This window comes from Pipra filicauda, unplaced genomic scaffold, assembly GCF_003945595.2.
Source record: "Pipra filicauda isolate LSUMZ 115617 unplaced genomic scaffold, ASM394559v2 scaffold420_size638996_pilon, whole genome shotgun sequence".
NCBI classification, from domain to species: Eukaryota; Metazoa; Chordata; class Aves; order Passeriformes; family Pipridae; genus Pipra; species Pipra filicauda.
In genome coordinates, this window is record NW_024104555.1 from 310,470 (window position 1) to 327,239 (window position 16,770).

The following is a 16,770-nucleotide window of genomic DNA, read 5'->3' on the forward strand; positions in this document are numbered from 1 at the left end:
TTCCTAAAGTCTAGCATGACATCTTTCTCCAAACATGGCCAAGAAGAAAGTTCCATTAGCAATATTAATACAAGCTTAGTTGATCATTTTCATTCAATTAACTTCTTTCAATTAAATAGATAGCTTGACAAAAGTAGTGATAAAAGACCTGAAGGGACAGCTGATGACTCGAACTGAACATTAGTGTGCGAGAGGTCACCAGTATTAAACAGACTGTAAATCTAGCATTCAATTTGGAAAATGCATTTCTTCTGCTCCCACTTCTTTAATGAGCAATTTTAGCTGACTGGATGTGTTTGCTGCAGAATTTTCATGACGAGTCAAGCACTCCTTTTTTTTTCAGCAACAGTTATATTAGGGGTTTTTTTTCTGCCAACGTTTTCAGCTTCTCTTAACTCATGTATTAGGTAGGATGCCATGGATAAAACCAGCAGAAATATATTGGTAGGTATCCAGAAAAAACATACATTAAGTTCACATTTTCTAAGCCAGATTCACCTTCCCGTTAATATTCCGGCAAATCCAAAAGGAGTAGTATCAACACATTTTAGTAGAACACCAACCAAACCAATACAGCATGGTAGCAAATTAGTGAAGTCTCTAATACAGAAGTTCCTCAGCAATCATAAGATTCTCTTAGAATTTCACACCTACATAAAATTATGATGACATGCTTAAGTACCTTGCTGAATGGGAGCCCAAGTTAAACCCCATATTTTATATAGTAACTTTTTTATAAACAAGATCAGCAAGAAAATTAAGAGTTGTCAGAAGAAAAAAAATGTGTTAGTTATCACAATTAAGTTACTCAAAGTTTAGCATATATGCCAAACAGCAACCTTCCCAAATCCATACTCCTTGTTACAACAGCATTAAAATTAGAGAGAAAAAAACAAGAAATCTCCTACCTTTGGCAGAAGCCTGAAAACTGTATCTAAGTACATTCTGAAAATTGACACAATTTACCTTGAATAACTGAATCCATCTTTTCTGCTCCGTCTGGATACATTGCTGCATTTCTGTATTTTTTGTTACTCCAACACTTCTAAATGCTGCAATATATTCCTCACGGACCTCTGGCTTTGTTTCTGGGTAAGCCAACTTTATGATTCCTAGACATGCATCTCGAAGGCAGCGTGATAATATTACAAGCTCTTCTAGTGTAAAAGGCATCATTGATGATTGTCTTTGACCTACAGCTACATAAAACACAAGTTTAAGTTTCCTTAATTGACTTTCTCTTAATTATTGCATTATTTTAAAACAACACTTATTTCATTGTAACTTTAATATTCACACACAAAACCTAAAGGCAGAGAAAAGAAACATCACCCAAAAACAGAATCAGTAAACATTTATAAAGAAGATCAAGTCTTGGAACTCTTTGCAGTCACAATTATTTTAATTACAATATCCTCTTGTTCTCTTTTGTGATTCCTGCTGTGTTAAATTTACACATTAGATTACACGTTGAGTCCAGAAGAAGTTCACTCTCTTCACTAACTCATTAAAAATTATCATGATTAATAACTTCCATATCAGACCCTGTAAAGCTACAGTTCCCGATGTGCAGACCATCAATTTTTTTCTATTTTTTCTAAATGCAATCACCATGAAAGCCAGCTGACAGCTGAGTGCTCAGGGGACCATCAGCAAGTCAGCCCAGGAGAGCCTTCCTCAGATGTCAGCAAATCACTGCCCAGGGAACTCCAGCCTTACATTAAAACATTTTGCAAAGCAGTGCTATTTAGGAGGCTTGAAACTCACCTTCTATTGGATCACCAAAGAATTCGTTATCATGAATAGAAATGAGTGAATGACTAAACAAAGAACTGAACAGGTAGAAGAGAGGGATAATTCGGCTGGAGTCTTCTAAAGACATTGGAGAGCCTCTTGAAATCACTTGGAGGAGTGGCACCATAGACCTTAAAATATAAAATGCAATATAAAAGAGCTGTTTAATTAAATATGCTAAAAAATATTACCTTCAGCATTCTAGTAAAACAACATGGTAGTGGCTCCTACAGCAAAACAACAACAGTGCTTCCCAATAAATACCTATTTCCAATCCTTGCAAAATGAGCTTACTCTTTGCAAGTTCTTGTCACTGAAATCTCAGTGTCTCCATGATGGATAAACTTTGGCATTATCTGCTACAGACTGCAGACACTTTTGAGACACAAAGCAAGGAGAGTAACTGGTCTGCATGTGAGCACTGAATACATCTGCAGGTCCAATGCCTCAGCTCCTGGGAACATGTTTCTGCCACCACCAATTTCTGGACAAGTCAAAATACGCAAAATAAAATTTGCACGCTTGGGATGAAGGACTTGGGGCTTTGGTGTTGGTTACACTGATGCTAGTAAGCACTTCAAAAACTACAAAATACTCAACTTATTTTAAATAAGTATTTTCTTTATTTATAACTGTCCAATTTCCAAGATTTTGCTCTGTTTTATGAAATCATAGGAGGTAAGTAATCATACCTCTAACTGTCCCATTCCCTTTTCACTAGATATGCTCTATTTTAACAAAGACTCAGTTTCAGAAATGGCACAATACATACCCTGTAATCATTCGTGTAGTCATTGAAGATATCAAATACCAAAGATGCCTCAGGAATCTGGCATTAAAGGCTAAACTATAAAGAAGCCTGCAAGAGGAAGTTCAAATAAATTGTGTCTTCCAAAACACCGTATTCACAAAACACAATGCTTCTGTAAGAACTTTTCTGTCAAGCATTTTTCAAAAAATTAACAATTTAAATTTATTTTTTCAAGATGAAAGTTCTTATTCTGATCAAATCTGGTGAAAGCCCCAAAAGCTGAAAACCAAGCATATAAATCCTTACACTTAAAATACACAGCTTTCCATTAGTTCAGCAACAAACTATGCAATATGAACCCAAGTATGCAGTCTCCTGCAGAATTCAACACACGTTAATAAAAATAATATATACTCTTGAGCTATTTATCTGGGACTTTTCTAATTCTAATACAGAAAATCACACCAAACTAGTTAGCTGATCACTTCTGTGGTTCTTCTAACATTAACAAACAGCAACTTTTGCAAAAGGTAGATTAAAATATCTTAATTTATGTCAGAACTATTGATTTAAAATTATGCAGCAATTTTACTGATATACTCTGCTTGGCAGATAGAAATAGAACAACATAATGGAACAATGTCTGCCAGGACAGCTACACCTACACTAATCCATCTGTAGACAGAAAATGGTTTATACACCTGTAAAAATAAATGTGTAAGTTCACCAGTAAGTTATACACAGGACTGACTTGACCATATTATGTCAGACATGATTACAGCACGATAAACTTTTTTTTAAAAAATGAGAAAGAAAAAGCTTCCTGGAGTGAAAAACTCTCCCCCAGCTGATTTTTTTCCCCTTGTAGGAAGTAACATATGAGACAAAATCATTTGAAACAATGCCTTCTAGGAAACCAAACAGGATTCCACTGACTAAACAGGCATTTTTTGGGTATTGAAGAACAACATTCAGTTAGTTATTCTAAATTCTACTTTCCTAGGTCTCCTAATTATTATTAGAATAAATAAAGGAAAACAGATACTGAGATCCATGTCTCCTCTCAGTGGTCAGTAGCTTTTTAACATCAAAATTCTCTGTGACCAAACACAGAAGAAGTAGGAGGCTGGAAAATGGGAGTGGAGAGGGGAGACCACCTGCCTGAAAACACAATATTTATTATGGACCAGGTGGATAAATCAAAATTTGCCAGATGGCAAAAGGAAAGGAAGCACACATTTCATTAAGGAAAAAAGTAAAATATCAATAAAGACTTAAAAACATTCGAGAACGAATGAATTGCCACTTAAACCAAAGACATCAAATAAAAACCCAAACAAACACACAAGAAAACCTCCATCCCACTCACAAACTGCACAGTGCCACATGCCCCTGGGTCCTCACTCACTGCCTTTCCACAAGCACAGCCTCTCTCCTGCATCCCCCCAGCCGGTCCCTTCATGGCGCTCCCAAATCCAGCCCCACAGAAAGGAACTGTGCGAGGGTCAGGGAACATGAGGAAGGGCAGAACTCCTCGCTGAACTGAAAGGATTATTTCACAGGGACAGGGAGTTCTGGAAGTAGAATGGGGACATGTAGAAGAAGGGAAAATGAAACACCAGCAACCTCTGCTTTGCAGGGCGTCCCTCGGAATTTTAAATGCACTGCTCAGGACCTTCAGAAAGAGCTGGAGCTTCATATAATGGCAGAAAAGCTGCACGTTGGTGAGTACTACAAAGTTTGAGACAAATGTGAAGCAACTGCAGCTAATGCCAGTTTAAGATAAGTTTTATTGTAAAATGAAGTTCTATTTTAATTATGTGGAATTGGTGAAAAAATTCAACCCGAATTTGATACATGGGAATTTTACTTCCTTCTAAAGTCACATTATTTTGACATTTGGGTGAAAATTATGCATTTTCATGTAAGGAAGGGCTTATTACACCTAGCTAATTTAAAATAAGGATTTGTATTTTAACGTTTAAATATCTGAATGATAGCTCAGATGTCTTGGTTTCCAAAATGAGAAATTTCCTCAGTGACCTTTAGTTTTCAGCCTCATATTTGAAATGAAAAGTGATTTGGCACAGTGCCATCAGGTCTCATACGGTTTCCAAGTGGAAACTTGTTAATTTGACAATCATCCCTGGAAATTATGTAATAGTTTTAGCAGAAATGAACAAACATTATGGACACTGAACCTATCATAATGTAATTCATTTTTTCATTCTAGCAATATTCAGCAATAATGAAGGGGAAAAAAGGACAAACCTTAACACCTTATAATAATAACCTTTGCCTAAGTTTTAGCCATTTTTATTCCATATCTGCAGACAGCCAATTGCAGCAACTGCTCTATTTCATGGCCTGATTCCAGAAATGCTGAATGTATTTAACTTTCACATTTCCCTTTCCTGAAAATCTGGTTAAATACAAAAATGCAAATTTGGTAGAAGATGGTATCATACAGCCTATTTTGTTAAGATGAAGCAGATGAATTCATAGGTTCTAAAGTTTCAATTCTGAATTTTCTGTACTGTGACCAGAAAATAAACATGAAGCTGCAAATTAAACCCAGAAATGGTGAATTGGGCCTTGTGTTACAAAAGTTTTGCATCACTAGATTCACCTGAAATATAATCCATTGCAAAAGTAAAGATGGTAGAAAAAAACTGCTACCTTCCCACTCCAAGTACAGAAATTGGCTTTCAAAGTTGAAGATAACAATTGTAACAACAACAACAAAAAAAAAGCAAATCAAAAAACCAAACAAAAAAAGAAACCCACCACAAAATGCAAGGATGACTTTGAAAAATTTGAAGAAATTGGCTGTACCAAAGTTTCAAAATTTTTGGCTTCACACTGGGGGGGGGCGACAAACAAACAAACAAACCAAACCTGAATAAAACCCCAAAACATTAATTAAAAAGTAAAAAATAAACATTTGAGAATTAAAATAGGTCAAAATCCACCTTACTTGGTCTTTTCCCTTGGCAGAGAAAAACGAGCACCTGCTTAAAAACAGCCTTTCCAGGTAGAACTACGTTAACATAACACAGTGCAACAATTCCTGATAAACTGCAGAACATTACAGTTCTCATATATCCTGAAGACAAAGCCCTCTCAATCCACAAAGTTTAGAGATCGGTTAATATAAAACTTGAATGTCCATAGAGTCTTGATCACCTTTTCTTTTGAAGAAAAAAATCACCCCCACAAAAAAAAAATAAAAATAAGAAAGTTCAGACAATATTTCTTTTTATGTACATTTTTATAATCTAACTCAGGGGGTTAATTTTCAATATTTGTACTATTCTAAAAATAAACCAAGTGGCTAAAGTTTAAATCCCTCCCATTTGGGGGTTTTGTATTTTCTTGAAAATCTCACTGAATGTCACCAACTTCTTTATTATGACATCATTAAACATGTTTTCTGTAACGGACTCATTAACAGATTTTCTGTAAAGTCCAATACTAAGATTTAGCACTGTCATTTGGGAGAAGAACCATTTTTCTGCTACCAGAAAGGATAAACTCCTTTCAAGTGAAAAAATGCACACTGCCTCAGCCACAGGCTATGACCGAGTTAAATTCAATCCAGTGATTTCTGTTAAGTATCAATTTTAATCATACCAAATCAAATTATCTGCTCCCAAAAGTAAGTACATAATGATCATTTATTTAGAACCTTGTTTCTCTCTCTAGGTATCTAATTGTCCACAAAGGCCACATGATTTATGTGTACTTGCCAGAACAGAATTCTGGGCACCTTTGGTTTAAAAAAAGTGTCAAATTCCTCCTGTGCAATGGGACAGATTAAATGACCCATTAAGCTTAATTTAGCTGAGGCACCACTACAAGTTAATTAGTTAAAGGCAAAATTTTCAGTCTGGGTCATAAATTGGGCCCAGTTTCCCACTGAGACCATTTAAGTTAATGAAGAGAATACACCAGAATGAGAGGAGCTCACACAGCCTGTGACAGGTCACTGCTGCCCCGGCAGCGGATTTTGCCACTCCAGAACTACGAGTACAAGGAAGCAGCAAAGCCATCCTTAAACAAACCACCCTGCTCTTCAGGCTGCTTTATGCTTCAGCCTCACTTCTTACTGGACCAAGGACGTAGAGCAACGCTTAAAAAAATAAGTTAAAACTTCATATACAATGATTCTGGTTTTAAGAAAAACACAACACAGGGTCAGAACATTCCCTAAAGAATTACTCCAATAGCTTCATGTAAAGCCTAAATCTCAGCACACATATGAAGACAGGCTGCTCAGATTACACCAGAATGTCATTTTCCAAACAATTTTGAACTGCAGGTTTGAGATTAGCAATGTTGTATTAATTAAATAGTAGTGACACACAGTCAGTATGAAACTGCTGAACCCAGATTAGCGATCACTCAGGGGCACTGATCAGACTGACAGCGACTCATGTCCCAGTACAAGCACAGCTTCCATCACTATTTAATATTCAGCTGTGATGACTTGAAGTCTAAAGTATTACATTACACCCCTAAATCTCTTGCAGAAATAGAATTTACTATTTATTTAAAGTATATTTTGATGAAAAAATGCCTTGCAGGTCTCTCTATAATGTATAACTACGCTCCAAGACTCAAGTTTTTTCTTTTTAGTAACTGTACTCAATAATATCTATCAACTTTACAGTGAAAAGACAAAAGCTCTGTCCCTCTGAAAACAAGGACAATTCCTAATGACCTCTCTACAATCAGGATTTTATTCTACACCTCTCATCTGTGTTACTGAACACAAGCTATAGTTTGGTTATTTCTATAATGTGACCTTTTTCTTTAACTGGGCTTGACTGTGTATTTCCAGAACCTATTCAGAATTTCTGACAACTAACCAAAAGAAATGTGTTTTTACAGTTATCCATCTCCGGATCCCACTGCCCCCTGTAGAGAGTCACAAATGCACTTCACAGGCTCGCTCCTTTCAAAACTACACTGTACTTTTGGGTACCTTGGTCTGTTCTCTCTTGGTCTCTGCTGCAAAATCAAGGAAATACTGATTTAATTCAACACCTATGTTCCTAAGACTATACTGTACAATATCATCAATCACCCAAATCACAGATGTACTGAGAAGTCACAAGAAAAAAAGCATTCAGCTTTAACAGAGTGACAAAAGTCTATATTATGAGTTTCTTTTGTTCAAGAAGGGAAAAAACCTCAGACCTATCAAAAGAATGCAGAGACTGTTGTTTTCTTCCTTCCAAAGCCTGTGTTAATCTTAGCCTAATCTTCTTTACAGTTATTGAAAAGTGATTTCCCATTATTATTACTCTCTTTATTTAGCATGTCATTTTGCAGATTTGCAGCCTTTATGTTTTTAATTATCATTGTTTTCTATCACAGTTGTAAATGCTGTTAAATAAACAGATAGAGTAACAACTCTATCTTTTAAACCATTTGACCCAGCCTGTTTTCAAACAGAAAGTAAAAGAGCATTATGGAGCTCTTAGATGATATTAAAAGTAATTTGAAATAAATTATTTCTACTTAACTATTTCTACATGGTTTAATTAAACTGCTATGCATTACTCTGCATATTAAGTAATTTAAAAGTTAGTTTCAAAACAAGTGCAGCATCTTTTAAAAGTCTATCATTAAATTTGATAAAATTATTGGACAATTAAAAAAAATCATCAGGCAATTAAAAAAGTGGAAATTAATGGCAAAAAGTCTTTTAATTGTCTTTTGAAACACTACAATATTTAGTATCTTTAAAACAAGCATCAAATGTCTAGAATAGCTGCTTAGTAACCTAGACTAGGTCTAATATGCACTGAGAATAGGACAAAAGATTGACACCTCCTGAAATGACAATCCCTGGAAAACCCAACACTTATGGCTGACTTAGAACTAGTAACTAAATATCTACTTCAATTTATCAAATATCTGTATGAATTTAACTTCATTTTGTCCATGGAGGTAATTCCACTGGTATCACTGACACAAATCTTAGTATCTCTACCACTTATTTCTAAAATTCACCTATTTGAGAGCTATTCAAAAGTTAAAAATTTTAAATTACTTTCCAATAGAAGATGTTAAGAAGAGGCTTTCATAACTCCTGAAAGTATCCAATGTTTTAAATAGCTTTTTATCACAAATAACTGCAAATACCCAATATGGCTTCTCAGGAAATAGATGCCATACTCATACAATTAAAGTTCTGTGACTTCTTTATTCATTAAACACCCTTTTCCACACAGTCCACCAGCAAACCTCAAGTCAAAGCAGTGATGCATTTAAGCTCAGTAATTACTATCCAAGGCAATGTACTACGTGCAACAATAAAGCAGGCACACTAATTCAAGTAGTGCTATGATCTCCAGGTCTCACATCCTGCTCTAATGCAATTAGTCTACAAAGAACTAATTACCCTAATCGAGCAATCACAGTTTCACTGACATCTTACTTCCTCTAACAGCTATAAACACCACTGGGCTAAGATAGCACCTAATTAGTTTTCTGTATCACTGTTTACAATGCAGTTTGAATTATATTTACAACATTCCCTAAATACTTACTTTACTACCAGCAACTACATACTTACTCAAAACTACTTACACCAGAACAGTGTTAATACTCATGCGGCTCAGGCTGATAATAAAAAGGTGAAAAATCTCCCATTGTTCTGACATTTGTGGTTTGCAATCTTTGTAAAAGAATACAAGTGAACATGTCCTTTATCTCCATCTCAGGTGCCAAAGCCCTTTCCAAACTACAATGGTTTTCAATAGCTAGGAACTATTTTAATTTGTAGCAAGATATTTTGGCTATAAAGAGCTAAGAGAACAAGTTGGTTTCAGTGCTCAGCGAGATAGAGACTGTGGAATTCACAGCACTGAATGTTTTAAAAACAAGCTACACCAATTTCTACTAGAATTACACTCAACACTGCCTCTGACAAGGGAACAGATAACATCCTTCCAAGAATCTTGAGAGGGCACAATGAACAACGAGAAAAATAAGAAACAAAGACTCCACTCTTTGGTTTGTGGAGAATTAAGATTTAAATTCCAAAAATCTAATTTATTTCAGCTGGCCGTAAAAGAAAACACAGAAAAAGCCCCACAAGGTATTTAAAACAAGTCTATCTAATAAAACTAATTTCAGATGTATTACAGTTCAAGATCACTATTATTTACACTTGCCTGACTTTTGGCACCATCATTCGGTGTTGCACCATTAGTGTGTGGCAGATTGATGCCATCAGGGTAAAGACCTCCTCACTCGCTGAGTCTCTCCAAACCATATTCAGCAGAGTGTTTGTCTGCTGCTTCGTATCCAATTTCTTTAGACACTCCTCAGTTATGTACTGAACTGATATTCTCCCATCACCCTACAAACACATCAAAGAAAGGTTTGCTTTTAATTTTTTTTTAGTGATCAAGTATCCTCTTTTTGATAAAAAAAATAATACTTCTAAATTTTACTAGAACATGAAGTTTTCTTGTACAGTAAATACAATGGAATCACACATGTATATCCCATTCTTAAAAGTATCAGACCCAAGAGCCATGTTAAACCCCCAGGCAGGCAACTGATGGGTTGTGGTATCCATCTTTCACTTAAGCCACTGGAAATACTGCCTTTAATGTAAGTATGTTCTGTAACACTTGGGTACAATAAGGAAAAATCATTTACTGGCATAAAATATGTGAATAATCATCTCTTCCCACTGATATCAGTTAGCATTGGACATGAAATCCAGAAATGGATGTTGACTGTAAATTCCTTTACAAACAGTATTTCACTTTCATAATCCATGGGTTAACAAACAGCAACAAACTTCAGCATGGTCAACACATGTCTGGGTAGGGCCAGAAGTGTGCCAAAAGGAATGTTTTCTGTTGGCATAGAGTTGAGTCAAGCTCAACATTTTCTTTTCCTTATTTCCTATCTTTATCTTGCCCCCAACTGAGTAAAGTAGTCTGGCTTCTTGAAAGACTCAAGTTAACCAATTATAAATTTTTAAGAAAGAGGGGTTCCCCACCCACCCATCTTTTTTTTCCTAAGACAAGCATGCATGAAAATACAGAATACATAAAAAATTCACAGGAGAAGCATGCAAAAACATATTGCAATAAATAGTATTATTTATTCAAAGTACTCCTTAGAGCAGACATTTTTCTAATTTACAAATTAGTGTAAGTTATCTGCAAAGAGAAATTTATGCTTTGTTTTTACCTAATCAGCTCTTAAACATTACAAATCTCTAAGCCACGAGTAGAATCTACCAATATTTACATTGCATACAGAGTGTGTATCTGGCAAATTAAGTATTTTATTCACTCTCTCATGGTAAAGATTTTGGGGTATCAATAACACATGGCATCTAAAAACTCACAGCTAACAGGCTGCAAGTGTTCCCCACAGCACAGCTGTTCCTTAGAGGTTACTCTCAAAATCAATGTCTTAAAAATGCTGCATCTTTCAAAAATGTACATCACCTTCCATGAAATGTAAGTGGGCATTACAGGAACAGTATCTTTTAGAAGAGCTGGTATGCTTTTGCTTTCAACACATAACCAAGAAGCCTTAGAATGCCTGAGACAAAAATCCAGAATTCTCAGCTTATTGTAGGGAAGCAAAATAATTTCAATTGTTTTTTTTTAATGAATCCTAAATATGATGAAATTTTACATACCCTACAAGGAAAGCCTGCACATTGCCCAAGTCCTTTGAAAGGCAGCATCTTCTGAAAGATTGTTGAATCTACATCTAACTTTGGTTGTTCAAAGCCCTGACACAATTATTAGGAGGTTAAAGTTAGAACAGATTTATTCTACTGCAGGAAGTTTAAACTACAGTGAAAAAGTTCTATTTATAGCACAGTCTCTATACATTATTACACAAAGCAGGTGTTTCCCCTTTGAGGGCTTTTGAGTTAGTGGATATACACAGAGTTAATTCCACAGGGTAAAGCCTATAGTTGAACTTGTATTTCCAAGAGAAAAAAAAAAAGGAAGAAAATACTAAGTTGGAATATCAGGTTTGTGTGCTTCCTGATATCTTAGCATCATCATGGAATTAAAGAATAGGCAGAGTAAAAATTCTCTGTAAAATACAAATTTAAAGAAGGTAAGTTTAAACCTTTATTTTTTAAATAAAATTCTGTCCTTCAGCACACACACTATCTCTAGTTTAAGACCTCTTATTATAGTAAAGGATTTGTTTTTAATGTAAGCAACAAGTTTCATTTGCTTACAGTGAACAGTCATCTATTTTTAAGGAGAAAACATGTTCCCTTCTACACATAGCTAGAAAAATACAGGACTTAAGAGTGATCATGTTTTTGCCTATCTGTGCTACTGCCATAACACAAATTCTTTCAAAGAAATTTTGTACTGCTTACTGGCGTGGTTGTCATTTTACTGATCTCTTCATCCTCATCTTCAGAATCACTGTTTGCATCCTGACAGTTTGTACCAGCAGCAGACACAGGCAGCTGAGAGAGAAAAGTTTGGAGTACCCTCAAATACACAAGAAGTCCTTCCTCTGAAAGGGATCCTACAGCATGTACATTGAAAGAAAAGATCATCAGCCAGATCACACCAAACTATAAAACATGTTTTACCAGAAATACCTCACCAAAACAAGTTATGCCAAATCTTATCAAATCAGTGCATTTTTTACCGAAAAAGGTAAGAATAGAAATAAAACAGATCTCTCCAACACTTTTCCCCACGAGATGTCCTTTTTACTTGGTAATGAACCATGTCATAGAAATGCATGACATATTAACTCCAATATGAAACAATCAACTGGCCACTCAGTCTGCTCACCCAAATATGTTTCTCCAACTGTTAACACAAAGTAGAAAAGCCATGGGGCTTGATCACTTCGTCTTGAACATCCACTTTCTGTTAATAATAGTGCATTCAGAAAGAGTTCATAAGGGAAAATGGTCTGCACGTCAGCAAGCGCTGGAATGATGAAATGGAATATCTGATCTGTAAAAGGTGCTGCCAGAAACTCCTCTGTGAAGGCTGCAAAAATCTGCTGCCTGAAAAGAAGAAAAATTGTTGTTATGGAAAACATAGGCAAAATTTCCCACAATGATACACAGGGAATAATAGATCAATTTGCAAGTCTGCACACATCCACCAAGAAGGCTGCAAAGGTGTGCTCCATTAATCCTGACCTAGTACACCAAATTTCTCAGATTTCTCAAAAATTAGCTCCTTACACTAAATCCTTTTCCTGATGATCTTACATGTAATTTTACCCCCTAAATGAACTCACAAAAACCTATTATGACATTATACACATTGTTTATAATATCAAAAAAAAATCTAAAAAGTGCAATTAATCTTTACACAAATTTCTACTTTAACACAAAACACTACTGTACGTGATACAACCTGAGTTTGATTTCTGTTCTCTCTGCCTACATACCTGACTCTTTCTGCTTGTAACCTGACTTAGTTATTTCTCTCCATAAACCTCAGCTCAACTGTCACAAAGTTCCTTTTAACTCTAAAATTCTTTTCACCTGCCCTTAGCTGCATCTCTGCTCTCATCTAAGCTTTTCCACACCTGTGTTCCTAATGTATCAAGATACCTGCTATTCTCTGTGCTGTTTATTGTAGCATCAGCATTTTACTGCCTTTTTCTTAAACACACCTGAAACTACATTGTTTCACTGATGTACAGCATTACCAAAAAATCATCACTATTGCAAATAAATCAACAAACTGCACTGAAAGAATGGCTAGACACTCAACAACAACAAACCAGGCACCTCTGACTACAGCAAATAAGTACAGAAATATCTAATATGATCTTTATTTACCTTGCACCTTCTGGACAGGAGCTATATGTAAAGTGCAATGGCTTCAGAACATTCTCCAGAAGTATTTTTGCAATAGGGACACGAGAAACATCAGAATACTCAATACTCGAGGGAAGCTTATTGTTAATTAACAAATAAAGCGACTTGTAGTAGCCTGCAAGCAAGAAAAATCACTTTTAAAACACAGTATTAGTTTTCTACTTTTCCATATAAAACAACTTAAAATTAACTTGAAAAACACTTTACAATTCATTGTATGAAGCTTGACTTAGGAAGACATTTTAGAATAGTCTAAGTCATATTCACATAATTAACGGGCTATATCAGCAACCTCTTTGGAAATACCCCATTATAAAATCATTCATAGAGATCAACATTCAGAGTCACTTTGATTTTCAAAGACCAATGAACTCTTGCTGATGAAATGAATAATTTGATTTTTTTAAAATAATGACCTATGAAAAAGATGTTCTCTTCTCCTTTAAGTGACTGTAGTCATATTCTATCCTTCCACTCTTCCAGAAATGACAGATTTTCCCCTCTACTCCGAAGCATGACTGCATCATACAAGCAAGAGTCCTGCTGGCAGAATGTCTCAATTCTATGGCCACCTGGCCTTAGCAGACTGAAGAATACAATCACTGTTTCCAAAACAGGGCTCTCAGACAGTAATAAAATGCATTACACCATCCATGCCATAAAGACATGTGTAGAGGGTAATTCGTATTTGTCTCACTGAAGTACAAATGGAATCACACGATTTCATTCTTCTTAAAGCAGCTTCCCCTTGCTCAATGAACTCCTAAACTAAGACCCAGGTCTCACAACTACAGGAACCACCTGTAAATGCAACAAATAAGTGTCACATCATCGAGAGTCCAGTCTAAGACCCTTTGTTGGGGACCACCTAACTTGGCATACAATGCAAAAGGCAGGAAGTCCTCATAAAGGAATAACTCAGCAATGCTGACAAGAGACATGTGGAAGATAAATTATATGCAAAAACATATACTAATAAAAGCCGATAACAGATTCTCTACAAATTAAGCATAATAAATGATTTGGAGACAGAACATTTGTAGCTGCAAAAAATGCTTCTTTTTGTTTTCATTTGAAGTCATCAGAAAGCTACATTTTAGTAAAAAATTAATGATTCTGTGATCTCAATAACTTTCATGTACCAGTTGTGAGAATTCATATACTAAAAGAACAAATATATGCATTTTGGAAGATATATCTATTATATAACAAGTTAGTGAGACAAACATAAATACTACTATAGTTTTTGCTATGCCAGGGTGAGTAAAATAAATGTGCTACAGTAAGAATAATTATTTTTCTCACAGTGACTTGAACATATAGTAGTTAAAACCAAATCCTTAGTAACAGGATAAGATAGTCTAGTCTACAGAATGTACTGTAAAACTTATATAGAATTATTCCAACAACTAACAGACTGGAAGGTGCTCTTTCTGCATTTTACACCAATGAGGCTGGATCTGAGATATTTATTTCAAAACGTTTTTGTCTTTTCTCCCTATCCACAAGTTTTGCAAACTCTACTGTATCAGAAAGGCAAATTATTTTTTTTGGACACTCCCAGAATAAAAAAGTTTCTTTGAGACAAAACATAATTTTGGTGCTAACTACACAATTCATTAACTTTCAGTATGTTTGCACAGGTGTAACCCATTGCAGTTTAGCAAACAATATAAATCAAAGCCAGGTCACCATCTCTTTGCTAAGGTGTCTGTGGTGTCGGCAGGATGAAGAGGTAATGCCAATTTAGAATAATAATGAATAGTAATATTTGTAGAGAACAGTACTGCAACACAATGACTAACTTTTACAAAACTAAGGCTTAGATCTGCCACAGTGTGTTCATGTGTCCATGGGAAACTGTGTGTGTGTGTGTGTGTGCGTGTGTGTAAACAGCTACTGGATTAAAACTTTTGTTAGGCAATATCCACCTACTCTCAAAATCTGTTGTAAATGTCTGTATAAATAACTTGATAGAATATTCAATTTATAAACAGAATTTCTAAAGAAATCAAGCAGTAATTTCTCAAGCAGTGATCTCACTACAAGCACAGTGTCCATCTAGTGTATAGGTTAATGTACGCAGCACTTCATTCATCGTGTCCGTGGTTAAAGCAAAAATGTGATTAAACAACGTGGTCTTCAGGTGTTACACATTCTGTTTAATTTCTGAGTATTTCCCAGAACTTCTAGTTCCTATCTACTCACCTTTATGAACCATGTAGTGCAAAATTTGTTCAATTAATGATGTCACATAGCTGACATCTTGTAAAACAGGCAAATACGTATTCTCAGATGAAAATACCTCAAGCATTCTCATAGGAAGTGCAACATTCAGACTGTCATCATTGCAATTCTGCAATAGCCTATAAATGAAATGAAATTAAAATTATTCAACAAGATATTTCTCGTATTTCACCACAAGCATATGTACAATGATTTAAAACTAAAATTACAAAAACCCTTTCACATTCACCTTTAATTAACTTATTTCTACGTGGTTTCCAACTGTTCTCAGTAGTTTAGCTACATCTTTTTGTTGGCATCTTTATAATAGTAACTGATTTTAGGGTTTCTATGATATGGCACTCTACCTGTAAATCCTATTAAATCCTACTAAATTCTCTCAATGATTTGCAAGTTTGGAGGTCTACTGCATGAACTAGAAGAGAAGCAAAGGATAATTCATGTTTTTTCATGAAGACATAAAAGCCCCAGAGCAATATGGGCTGGGAACAAATGCTAGGGAACATCATATGCATAACTAACACAATATGATAGCCTTGATTACAGACTGAAATACTAAAAATCCCATCCTTTTAACAACTGCTGCTTACGTAACAACTATCAGTGACCACAGAAATGATGAAGATTAAGAGCCTTTTTAGAATTCAAAGGATATTTAGTGTGAGATGTGTATAGGTAGAGTCGTCCTAACAATGTGTTTTCTTCCCCATCCACATTAATAGCTGCATTTACAAAAACACAATTTCAACTGTAGTGAAAAATGTACAATTCAATGCAGTGACACCACAGCTGTGTCCCACTGCAAAGGGACTTTGAAACCCACCACTCAAGTCTTCTTTAGTCTCTGGTGTCACTGTTTATCATACAGTATACACACTTATAAAAACACAAGGTTCAGTGACTTAAATGAAACATTTTTCTAAAAAAAAATTATTTTAAGGCTCTGGATAATATAACTAGTTCCTATTACTGATAAGAATAAATACATTGTTTTCTAAACCTAGGGTTTAGGTGCCAGATATTCAAGTCACCTTAATAGATTTACCCTCCTGTGATCCTCCCACTGCAAATAATAAAGGCAAAGCTGAAGCCAGTAATGTAACTGATT

General features: G+C 35.3%; 1 protein-coding gene across 1 annotated transcript in view; it reads right to left on the reverse strand.

Moving 5' to 3' along the window:
• UBE3C (ubiquitin protein ligase E3C) overlaps nucleotides 1-16,770 on the reverse strand; it is a 74,614-nt gene that overhangs the window by 43,339 nt on the left and 14,505 nt on the right. Inside the window, exons 6-13 of the mRNA XM_027715500.2 lie at nucleotides 15,624-15,781; nucleotides 13,377-13,530; nucleotides 12,367-12,587; nucleotides 11,937-12,091; nucleotides 9,733-9,920; nucleotides 2,567-2,653; nucleotides 1,768-1,925; nucleotides 967-1,199 (exon numbers count right to left, since the gene is read on the reverse strand). Coding sequence (XP_027571301.1) covers nucleotides 967-1,199; nucleotides 1,768-1,925; nucleotides 2,567-2,653; nucleotides 9,733-9,920; nucleotides 11,937-12,091; nucleotides 12,367-12,587; nucleotides 13,377-13,530; nucleotides 15,624-15,781 — 1,354 coding nt within the window. The remainder of the gene's footprint in view (nucleotides 1-966; nucleotides 1,200-1,767; nucleotides 1,926-2,566; nucleotides 2,654-9,732; nucleotides 9,921-11,936; nucleotides 12,092-12,366; nucleotides 12,588-13,376; nucleotides 13,531-15,623; nucleotides 15,782-16,770) is intronic.